This window comes from Otolemur garnettii, unplaced genomic scaffold (assembly GCF_000181295.1).
Source record: "Otolemur garnettii isolate 467f Iridium unplaced genomic scaffold, OtoGar3 scaffold00029, whole genome shotgun sequence".
NCBI classification, from domain to species: Eukaryota; Metazoa; Chordata; class Mammalia; order Primates; family Galagidae; genus Otolemur; species Otolemur garnettii.
Window position 1 is genome coordinate 12,896,462 of NW_003852424.1, and position 12,088 is coordinate 12,908,549.

General features: G+C 41.5%; 1 protein-coding gene across 1 annotated transcript in view; it reads left to right on the plus strand.

The window, feature by feature from the left end:
• Positions 1–1,172: 1,172 nt before the first annotated feature.
• TICRR (TOPBP1 interacting checkpoint and replication regulator) overlaps positions 1,173–12,088 on the plus strand; it is a 49,115-nt gene continuing 38,199 nt past the window's right edge. The window contains exons 1-5 of the mRNA XM_003788821.2: positions 1,173–1,826; positions 6,754–7,033; positions 8,506–8,744; positions 9,803–10,037; positions 11,807–11,936. Coding sequence (XP_003788869.1) covers positions 1,173–1,826; positions 6,754–7,033; positions 8,506–8,744; positions 9,803–10,037; positions 11,807–11,936 — 1,538 coding nt within the window. The remainder of the gene's footprint in view (positions 1,827–6,753; positions 7,034–8,505; positions 8,745–9,802; positions 10,038–11,806; positions 11,937–12,088) is intronic.

Sequence of the window (12,088 nt, forward strand, 5' to 3'; positions counted from 1 at the left end):
CAAAGACAAATAAAACACAGTTCTTTCCCTTTCACAACTCATAGTTTAGAAAATGAGGCAGGCCAGGTACAGTGGCTCATGCCTGTGTTCCTAGCAGTTGGGGGAGGCCAAGGAGGGAGGATTCCTAAAGACCAGGAACTCTAGATCAACCTGAGCAACATAGCAAGACCTCCGTCTCTACAAAAAATTAGCCAGGCATAGTTGCTGCAAGCTGAGCTGACGCCACTGCACTCTAGCCTGGGACAACAGAGTGAGACACTGTGTCAAACAATAAAATAAAATAAAAGAGAGAGAGCCAGTTCTTTGAAAAGATCAGTAAAATTGACAAATCTAGGCCGGGTTTGGTGGCTCACGCCTATAATCCTAGCATTCTGGGAGGCCGCGATGGGTGGACCACCTGAGTTCACGAGTTCTAGACCAGCCTGAGCCAGACCGCATCTCTAAAAATAGCCAGGTGTCCGGGTGTGCGCCCGTAGTCCCAATCACTCGGGAGGTTGAGGCAAGAGGATCGCTTGAGCCCAAGAGTTTGAGGTTGCTGTGAGCTGTGACGCCAGAGAACTCTACCAAGGGCGACAAAGTTAGATTCTGTCTCAAAAACAAAAAAACTGACAAACCTCTAGTAAGACTGATAAGGAAAACAGAGGACACAATGACCAATATTAGGAATGAAACAGAGACTATCACCACAGACCCTGCAGACAGCAAGAGGATAATAAAGGAATAAAACTGGTAACACCAGACAGCATACACGACTGCGTACGATTCTCCAAACCCAGCCTCATTCCTAGTGGGGAAACTTCTGGACACGCCCCGAAGCGCCACCTCTTTAAATTTTAAAACGAAGACTCAGGCCAATGAGTGTTAAGTTTCGCCCACAATGCAGCTCCCCGCCCACAGCCACGGCTTCCACCAATCAAGCCGAGGTTTTCTCCACAGCCCTTCCAATCACCGCCAAAAATGGAAGTTGCTCACGTAATTACGTAAGGCAAGTGACCAATAGAAACTGAGCTTGGGAACTAACTCCTCCAATAGCAGTAGTGCTTGGAGAGCGCGGGAGCCTTTCGACCAGGGGCCCTGAGGGAACAGTGAATGGCGCTGGTGGCTTAAGGAAGGGTGTAGGGGGAGAAGGCGCGGGTCTGGGTTAGAGCCTTCCAGGCGGCTGCACCGGCGACATGACGTGCTGTCACAAAGTAATGCTGCTTTTGGATACCGCTGGCGGCGCCGCTGGCCACAGCAGGGTCCGGCGAGCCACCCTGCGTCTCCTCACCTACCTGAGCTGCCGATTCGGCCTGGCCGGCATCCACTGGGCCTTCAAGTTCTTTGACTCGCAGGGGGCGCGGAGCCGGCCCTCCCGTGTGTCTGACTTCCGTGAGGTGGGGGCTCGCTCGTGGGAGGACTTCGAGGAAGAGCTGGAGGCCAGGCTGGAGGATCGCGCCCACCTGCCTGGCCCGGCACCCAGGGCCTCCCACACGCACAGTGCCCTGATGGAGACGCTGCTGGACTACCAGTGGGACCGGCCCGAGATCACGTCGCCCACGAAGCCAATCCTGCGGAGCACCGGGAGAAGACTGCTGGACGTGGAGAGCGAGGCCAAGGAGGCCGAGGCTGTGCTTGGGGGCTTTGTGAATGCCGTCTTCCTCCTGGCCCCCTGCCCGCATTCGCAAAGGGAGTTGCTGCAGTTTGTGTCCGGGTGCGAGGCCCAGGCCCATCGCCTGCCGCCAACCCCTAAGCAGGTGATGGAGAAGTTGTTGCCCAAGAGAGTCCAGGAAGTCATGGTCGCCCGAAGAATCACCTTGTACTGGGTGGATACCACCGAATGGTCTAAGGTAAGGTAACAGTAGTCTCAGATGTAGTGCACTGTACTCTCCTTGCTAACCAGAACTCCGCAGCGTCCATAGAACAGCCAAGAGACCCGGAATGAAGCTAAAATGACCATGTGCCCCTTCAGAAGGAAAGTGCTGTGGCCAACAATACATAGAGACAGTTCTCACAACAAAGTGATGGTTCCTCACTACCTACTAAGCCTTTTAAGTCTTTCCCAATTTGGGCCCTACCTGCCTACCCAGACTTTATTTTCCCCCACACAGCATGTATTCTAGCATAGTAAACCTAGTCTGCATAAGTCACAGGTCTTTTTTGTTGTTGTTGTTTAGAGACAGAGTCTCTCTTTATCGCCCTCTGTAGAGTGCAGTGGCGTCACACTGTTTTGGGGGGTTTTTCTGGTGCTCAGGCTGGAGTTCCGTGGCATATCTCACAGCAACGTCAAACTCCTGGGTTCAAGGGATCCTTCTGTCTCAACCTCCGCAGTAGCTGGGACCACAGGTGCTTGCCATAACGCCCAGCTAATTTTTCTACTTTTAGTAGAGACAAGGTATGGCTTTTGCTCAGGCGGGTCTCAAACTCCAGAGCTGAGGTGATCAACTCACCTCAGGCTCTCAGAGTACTGGGATTTCAGTTGTGAGCCACTGCACCCAGCTTAATCCACAGCTCTTTACACCTTGTTTGTCTTATCTCATGCTGTTCCAGCTGCTTGGGATGCCAGTATTCACTCTTTGTAAGCCAGTCTAAACCTCATTCATAAGGCTTTGCCCAAATGACAACTACTCTGATTTCCGTGCACTTTTCTGGGATACTCCTTCTCCATTATGTTCCAATTGTGCACATCTCTCACCTTCCTTTTAGTCTAAACATACCTCAAAGGCAGACCCCAGGTCTTAACACATTATGTCCTCCACAGATGTGTGTTGAACATTGTAGGTGTTCAATAAATACTTCCTGACTAAATGAATAAATTCTTACAAACTTCAAGTCTTAAATAATTAATTTGAATTTTTGTAAAGCCAGCGAGGCCCCCTGCTCCTGTTAAGTGCTATGAAAAGTTTATAATTTTACCTTTGTAGTTTTCTTCATGTTGCCTTATTTACTTAACAAGTTTTCATTGAGAAGCCACTGACATTGAGTACTTACTTAATACACTGTTTTAGTTGCTGGGGATGTGGTAGCCAAAGTGGAGCTTATATTTTATATTAAACAGATAAGCAAGTAAAATTTCAAATTATGCTCTGAAGAAAATACAGCTGGGTGAGGGGGTAGACAGTGGGTATTATGTAAAGGGTGGTAGCCAGGGGAGGGCTTTTTGAGTAGAGACTTGATGAATGTGAAAGTTGGGAAAGAACATTCCTGGCAAAGAAAAGAGCATGTGTAAGGATCTGAGTTGAAAACGAGTTTTGTTTATTTCAGAAACAAAAAGACAAGGAGGAGAGCAGTATGAGAGGACTCTACAGGGCCACGTCCTAAGTGTAGATTTTGTTCTAATTAATAGGTAACCTTTGGAAGGTAGTTTAACCAGGCAAAAGATGTGATTCCACTAAATGGAAACACATTCTTAAGATTACAAATGGAAAATAAGCAGGTGCTTAAACCAAATAATGATAGTGTATGTTAAAATTTCCAACATGCCTACACATACAAAGAAAGCCCTCCCAGGTCATGGCAAATGCAAAATAAGGCAGCAGAAGTTTGTTAAAGAAGAAAAGAAAAAGACAAAATTTATTTAAGGGAATGATAAACATTTGATGGGGAAAGTATAGTCCTAAAAATTAAAATCTGTTTAGGCAGCAAATCAAGTGTTGGGCACAGTACACAATACATATATAAGTGCTCAATTTGAGATAATTTATCACATCAAAGATTTTATTATGGAATGATAATATTTTGAATACCAGCTACAAAGAAGTCTTAGTGAATGGGGCTTAGAGATTTTCTCCTTGTTTCCTTTTGCTCTCTTTCTTTTTGGAATAGCATTGAAATAAGTTGGTTGACTTAATCTTTTTTTTTTTTTTTTTTTTTTTTTTGCAGTTTTTGGCCGGGGCTGGGTTTGAACCCGATACCTCTGGCATATGTGGCTGGTGCCCTACTCCTCTGAGCCACAGGCATTGCCCAGTTGACTTGATCTTTTTAAAGATCCCTTCCAGATCTGTAGGGCTAGGTCTTCTCTGAGACTTTCCTTCTTTCATCTACCATATATTTTCTCCTAAGAAAAATGCCCATCAGGTAATCTTAAGCTTTTCTGGTATTTTCTTCTGCTGAAGGTCTGTCTTTTCCTATTCAAAAGCCTCTGCCCAGCCACATTGTGAAAGCAAAAGGGAGTTTAGCCTCTTTCTCCAGAGAGCTCTCAGTATGTAAGAGTGAGAAGAAAGGAAGATAAAATCCAAGTCCTGTATTAGGGAGCTCATGGTCTGGGAAGTAGAACTCGGAGAAATAGAATCAGGACTCAGATTGGAGGTGGAGGGTTCCAAGCACACAAAACATTTTCAAAAATATAGAATAGAATTGGCTTGGCGCCTGTAGCTCAGCGGCCAGGGCTCCAGCCACATACATCAGAGATAGAGGGTTCAAATCCAGCCTGGGCCTGCCAAACAATGACAACTGCAACCAGAAAATAGTCGAGTGTGGTGGTAGTGCCTGTAGTCCCAGCTACTTGGGAGGCTGAGGCAAGCGAATCCCTTAAGCCCAAGAGTTTGAGGTTGCCATGAGCTGTAACACTAGGGCACTCTACCAAGAGCTGCAAAGTGAGACTATCTCAAAAAAAAGAAACATTATAGGATAGAATAAAGGATAGGAGACCCCTGACACATTTTCAACTTTTTGCCTTTGATTTATTCAACACATTTGTTACATACTTGCCAGGTGTTCTCCGGGCGAATACACCATTAGGGAACCAAACACATGTGGTCCCTGATCTCTTGGAGCTTAATAGTCTAGTGGAAATTTACAAATCACCACATTTGAAACTATCAATAGTACATGTCTGTCAGTTGCCCTATAATAGGCATACAAATAAAAAATGTAACCATATTCTATAGTACTATTTGTATCATTTTTTATCATGTGCATTACTATGGTTTGAATATTTGTCCACTCCAAGACTCGTGGAAATTTAATCTCCAAAATGGCAATATTGAGATGCAGTGCTTTTAAGAGATGATTGGGGCATGAGAGTTCTGCCCTAATGAATGGATCAATCCATTCATAGATTAATGTGTTAATGGATTAATGTGTTATCATGGGAGTGGGAGTGGTGGTTTTATATGAAGAAGAGAGACCTGAGCTTAGCCCCCTCTCTTCTCTGTGTGATGCCCTGCAGCACCTTAAGACTCTTCATAGAGTTCCTATCAGCAAGAAGGCCCTTAGCAGTTACGGCCCCCTGACCTTGGGCTTCTTAGCCTCCATCACTATAAAAAATACATTCCTTTTCTTTATAAATTACCCAATTTCAGGTATTCTGTTCTAAACAATAGAAAACAGATTAAGATGTGTTTTTTAATCAGAAGTTAATGCCCTTTTCAACTCTTATTAATGTTTGAACTTAGCCTTCATTTGATAAGCAGGGAGTTTTTTTGTTTGTTTTGGGTTTTTGTTTTTTCAGCTGGTCCCTTAGCTGAAGCAATTTCAACAAATTTTTTGTGTGCCTTTGGCAGAAAATCCTAATCAAGGTTCATACCCAGCCCTGGCCAAAAACTGCAAAAAAAAAAAAGAAAAGAAAATCCTAATCAAGATCTATGGCCTACTTTTTTCCCACACAGCAGTGAACACAGGAAAACAGGGATGGTAACAGCAAACACTAATTCATTAATTAATCTATTACAGGTCAGTATGTACAACTGAAACAAGTTTCTCAATAAACATTGTTTATCTTTGTTACATGTGATATTTTCTACTGTGCTCTGATATTTTCTATTCTGTTCTTTTTAAATGCCTATCAATTGTTTTAATCACCCCATTCCTGACTCTTAAGATCCTAGACATGGTGTATAGAGGTTACTCAGTAAAAGTTCATTGAAAGAAAGTTGACTGAAGAGTCAGGATGTGTGAAGGAGTGAGGCAGGGCTTTTACAAAGAAAGCAGGATTTGAGATAGATATGGAAGTATATAATAAGCATTTAATTGGTGAAGAAGGAAGGATAGGCATAGGAAATAAAATCAGCAAAAATATAGACACATTATAAATTGTGGCATGCTCAGGAAATAGCAAATGGTTAAGTGTGCCTAGAAAGCAAGAAGGAAATAGAAGTTATGTATTCCGAAAGGTTATTTGGGATCAGTTGTGTAGGACTTTATGGCTGTGTTAAAGAGTTACTTTACCTGGAAGAAGTGGGAAGTCTCTGAAAGGTTTTAGAGATGTCGAATAATCAGATATGTGATTTGGAAAAATACTTAGAGCAATGTAGAGAAAACATGATAAGGGCTTCAGTTAAAACAGTGAAGGTAGAACAGGGAAACCTGTTTGTTCCCTACACAGACCTATGAGTAGATAAGTCAAAGCAATGGTCACTGTCTGGGGGAGGAGCTTCTGCCTCACTCCCATGATACCTGGCTGTTGCTGTGTTATGTTGTGTAGATCAGAATTATTTTTATTAATGTATAATGATTTGGTGTTCTTTCTGATTCTAATATTTTATGATTTATACCCAATGATTTGCATCACTTCTGTTCCTTGACAGAAAATACAAATGAGGTGCTATTTTCACTAAATTAATGCTTTCTTGAAGACAGATTATGTAGTAATTATATTCTGTGATTGTACTATTACTGGACGCTGGCCATTATTTGTATTTGGTTTAACAAATATGTTAATTGTATAATTTTATCCTTCAATGTTGATATCAATTTTACTTTCTCCTGATTCCTTTAGCTTTATTTATGAATGCCTAATTTTTAATAACCTGAGGTTCTTTGTCATTTTTATTTTAGTTGTGGGAATCCCCAGATCACCTTGGGTACTGGACAGTTTGTGAACTGCTCCACCTTAGAGGAGGTACCGTCTTGCCATCTGAATCATTCACCCAGGATTTTACTAAAGCTAGGGAAATACTACTCATGGGTGAAAGAAAGCTGTCAAGTGAACCTCACCTCTCTCCGTGGATTTCAACTCTGCCATGTGATGCTACCTTAAACCGCTTGCTCTGTAATTCTCCTGGGTATGAAGACTCATTTCCAAGGATAGAAGGAACATTATTTCTCCCTGTTGAAAGTAAGCAAATTATATTTTAGGTCTTTTTTTTTTAAATCTCAATTACATTAATTTCTTCAAGACAGATCCATGTTTTTAATTTCTTTGGCATATCCCACAATAGAAAGAATTAAAAGAACTCTAAGCAAAATCAGAGACTGCTTAGGAAAGTTTGAACTCTAATATAGTACAACTGCCAGCCCGTGCACAAAAAGACCAGTACCCAAAGAAGAGTGACATTGTTCAGGTGCCCACGCACATGGGTGATAATATTTAATTGCCTTGTAGAAGTTGAAGACCATAAAGACACAAAGATTGACTCAGAAAAAAAACCAATTAGTCTACAGAAACCAAAAATGATGCCTGTTACCAGGAAAAGCCAGCATGTTGGAATCTTTGTAAATTTTCTTCACCGTATGATTCTCCATAGGCTGAATCTCTTTTTTTTTTTTTTTTTTTTTTTGAGACAGAGTCTCACTGTGTTGCCCTTGGTAGAGTGTTGTGGCGTTATAGCTCACAATAATCTCAAGCTCTTGGGCTTAAGTGATTCTCTTGCCTTAGCCTCCCAAGTAGCTGGGACTACAGGCTCCCGTCACAGCACCTGGCTATTTTTTGTTGCAGTTGTCATTGTTGTTTAGCTGGCCCCAGCTGGGTTTGAACCCACCAGCCTCGGTATATATGGCTGGCGCTGTAATCACTGTGCTCCGGGCGCTGAGCCTGAATCTCATTTTTTTTTTTTTTTTTTTTGAGACAGAGCCTCAAGCTCTCATCCTGGGTAGAGTACCGTGGCATTACAGCTCACAGCAACCTCCAACTCCTGGGCTCAAGCGAGTCTCCTGCCTCCGCCTCCCAAGTAGCTGGGACCACAGGCGCCTGCCACAACGCCCGGCTATTTTTTGGTTGCAGCCGTCATTGTTGTTTGGCGGGTCCGGGCTGGGGATTCGAACCCGCCACCTTAGGTGTACGTGGCTGGCGCCTTAGCTGGTTGAGCTATAGGCGCCGAGCCCTGAATCTCATTTTTTAACACATTATGTATTCACACAGAAATATTATTTCATAGAGATATAAACTATGTTGTACACTATGTGCAGCTGAAGGAATTTTCAAGAGTAGTTTTATTTCAGTAATTTCATCCCACATAGTCTTTAGAATTTAACCTCCTTATAGATATGATGATGCACTATATTTTATGGGTTTAAAGAGCAGTGTCTTTCTTATAAGTAGTAGGTATTGCTTGAGTACTTATTTCTAAGTCATAATTATCAACAAGTTCTGACATCACATCTGGCCCTGGTAATTCCCTTCCTTTATAGCTTTTCCTCTACTAAATGAACTTGCTGTGATAGGTTGTTGGCAATAATATAAGGGTTGAAGTGTGAAGTAAGTGACAAGTACCTCACCTAGCAATCTGATTTTTTTCCCTCTTACTATTAAATCTTTTTTTAGTAACTATTTATTGTGTTAGAATTTTAATATTCTTTAATTTCTAACAGGCAAAAAGATTAGAGAAACATGGATAGTCACCCTAGAGCCCTTGGCTATGCATCAGAGACATTTTCAGAAACCAGTCAGAATTTTTCTAAAAGGCTCAGTGTCCCAGTGGTCTCTCCCAATGAGCAGCACTTTTGGGACTGACAGCTGGATGCTACAAAGTTCAGAGAAGAACACATCAACTCAAAAGCTGTTATTTCAGCAGCTGATAAGCAGGCTGACTGCTGAAGAGTTACATCTGGTAAGTATCCTCTACATGATGTTACACTTGTCTAATTAAACACACTAGGAAAGTGAAATAAGTGTGTTTATGGAATGCCCTAATAATATAGTCTCAGAAAAACTGACATTTTTGCTAATAATAATATCAACATTGTAACATAATGACAACAGTGCTCTTTAATAAAGAAATCATTTATAAAATTCTATGTACCCAGAATCCAATTAAGCTAAATTACATTCACATAGGGAAGAAGGCAGTCAGCCAGATGCAACAATTGTATTATGGTACTGAGGTGATTTCTTGCTATTTTTTAAGTTTTTATGTTAAGAAAAAGCTACTATTCTAAAACATTAGATAGTAGTAGTAGTTACACAAACTTAAAAATGTTTTATGAAAAGAAACATATACCTACCTAGATTTGATTTAAAGATGATAATTATTTTTAAACTACTAGCAAATTCCTTACCTTACCTTGTCTTTTGCCTTAATAATCTCTATTCTGGATCACATTATAAAACATTCTAGAGAAAAACAGGGTAGTTATTAAACTGATGCTGTTCTAAGTGTTATGTACTCTGGAAAAGCACATGGGGCTGGAGAGACAGTGATCTGGATTAGGTCTTTGCTGCCCACTGTATATTCTGGATAAGTCTCTTAGTGATATATTGCCTCATGGTTAAGTACATGGGTTTTAAAGTCACATATTTTTGGGCCTCTTCCCTTACTAACTGGGTAACCTTGAATAAGTACTTCTTCCTCCTCAACAATCCTTTCTCTTTAAAATTGGGATAATAATCATTTTTACCTCAGACTGGTTGTAAGGATTCAGAGAGCACATAATAAGTTCAAATATTCCTGGTAATGTGAAGTTTTTCTTATTTGTAAATTGAAAGATTGGGACTATGTGATAGTAAATTATCTTTCTACCTCTGGTAACCATAACCCTATCTTTTCTACAATTTTCTCTTTACATTAATAATCATTGGGAAAACTGTTATTCTTTTACTAAGCTACATTCTTCTTTAGGCAAGCATATTGACAAAAGTGTTCTCAACTAATTAGAACTTCTTTAATAGGTTGCTGATGTAGACCATGGTGAAGGCTGGCCTCCTATCACTGGAGTTATCTCCCCACTCTCTGCCAATGCCACGGTTCTCACCATGTTCCGCACAGAGGAGACTCACTTTCAAAGACATTTTTGCCAAACATCTGTGGCCCAGGACCCTCAGGATACAGCTTCCCTTTTCTCAGGTGTTATGGATTGTGTCTTGAATCAGATTGATAATTCTCTTGAAGATCTTGCTACTTCTGGTAAGCTTCTGAACCAGTCACTACACTTACTTTTAGCCAAAACACTGAGAAGCAATTAGAGTGTTACTCATACAGTCTAGGGTGGTTTACAGTCTTTTCCAGCATCAGAACTTTCTCCTACCATGCATTCAGTAGAACCCCAATATAAGGCAAATAAAAGCAAGCTACAATACTTCAGGCAGTTTAAATTATCATTATTTATAGAAATCCTGAGGAGGCTGAAGGCTCCATAAGACCAATTGAAATCAAAGTCATAAGGTGAAACTTAATTTTTAATACATTAATAATGATTGCATGTAAAACTGTAGTTATTCTATCTACCTTACAATTCGTTGCATTGTTACTATATGATATAAATCTTGTTTATGCTAGGTAGATTTAAATATATATAATCAACTTGATATTTCTTTTGTTTTTTGTTTTTTTGAGACAGAGCCTCAAGCTGTGTTACCCTGGGTAGAGTGCAGAGGCATCACAGCTCACAGCAGCCTCCAACCCCTGGGCTCAAGTGATTCTCCTGCCTCCACCTCCCAAGTAGCTGGGACTACAGGTGCCTGCCACAATACCTGGCTGTTTTTTGGTTGCAGCCATCATTGTTTGGCGGGCCTAGGCTGGATTTGAACCCACCAGCTCAGGTATATGTGGCTGGCACCTTAGTCACTTGAGCCACAGGCGCCAAGCCTTGATATTTCTTTTATTCACTTATTTAGCAGATTTATTGAGTACCTACTAATGATTTTTTTTTTTTTTTGAGACAGAGTCTCACTTTATCGCCCTTGGTACAGTACTGTGGCATCACAGCTTACAGCAACCTCCACTCCCAGGCTTAGGCAATTCTCTTGCCTCAGCCTCCTGAGTAGCTGGGACTACAGGCGCCCGCCACAGCGCCCAGCTATTTTTTGTTGCAGTTTGGCTAGGGCTGGGTTCAAACCCACCACCACTGGTATATGGGGCCAGCACCCTACCCACTGAGCCACAGGTGCTGCCCAACTACTAATGAATTTTTTCACTGAGACTTCCTGAATGTATAGCATTTTATTTGGGGTCTTGTGTGGGCCTTTTATAATTACTGGGTTTAATGAAGTTTCTGTTATTGTTTCCCAACCCCCATCTCCATTAAGTTTATTCTAAGAGAACCTACCCAGATGTTCCCCTACACTCTGCAGTTTTATGTTGCTGTTATGCACATATTACTATATTATTTATTCTTGTACTAAAGCTACTTCAAAGTGGTACATTTTTAAGAATAGAAAAACAACATATATTTAAACCTATTTAGTGGAACATTTCAGAAATAAGATGAGTGGGTCAGTGAGTTGGTCATGAACAGGACACTTCAGAGAGCAAACCCTTCAGGATTCCTGCCCTTGGGCTCAACGAATTTGGACTTAGGCAGAGAAGACTGCAGGGATTAGGGTGCTAAAATACCTCCCAGTTTCCAGTTCTAACCCTATAGGTCATGCCTTCTTGGCAGTTGTTGAAAGGTCAGTGGAGAAGTATTCAGCCAGAGATGAGCAAACATGCAAGTAAAATAGCTTTCTGAGTCAAAAAAAGAAAAAGCATGGATTTGTTGCCAGTGATAAGAACAAAAGACTTTAAACTGTGTTTGCACATTTTTCATGACAAGATAGGCCTATGAGAGTTGGTGATACAGATGAATGAATGTTATTAAAGGTACCACTCTGTCCTTTGGAAGGATGCAGTTAGTAGTCTTCATTTTTGTTATAATGACTCTTTCCTCTCTTGCCTTGGTTCCTTTGTTCCTATAGCTCCTACTGTTCCAGAGTGGGCCCAGCAGGAGATCCATCATACTATACCCTGGAGTCCAGCTGTTGTGGAGAAGTGGTTTCCTTTCTCTGATATCAGTGGTGCCAGTTCAGATTTGATGGAGTCATTTTGGTAAAACTTATCTTTCTGGGTATTGATTATTTTATTTATTTATTTTTTTTTGAGATGGAGCCTCAAGCTATCCCCCTGGGTAGAGTGCCATGGCATCACGCTCACAGCAACCTCCAACTCCTGGGCTCAAGCGAGTCTCCTGCCTCAGCCTC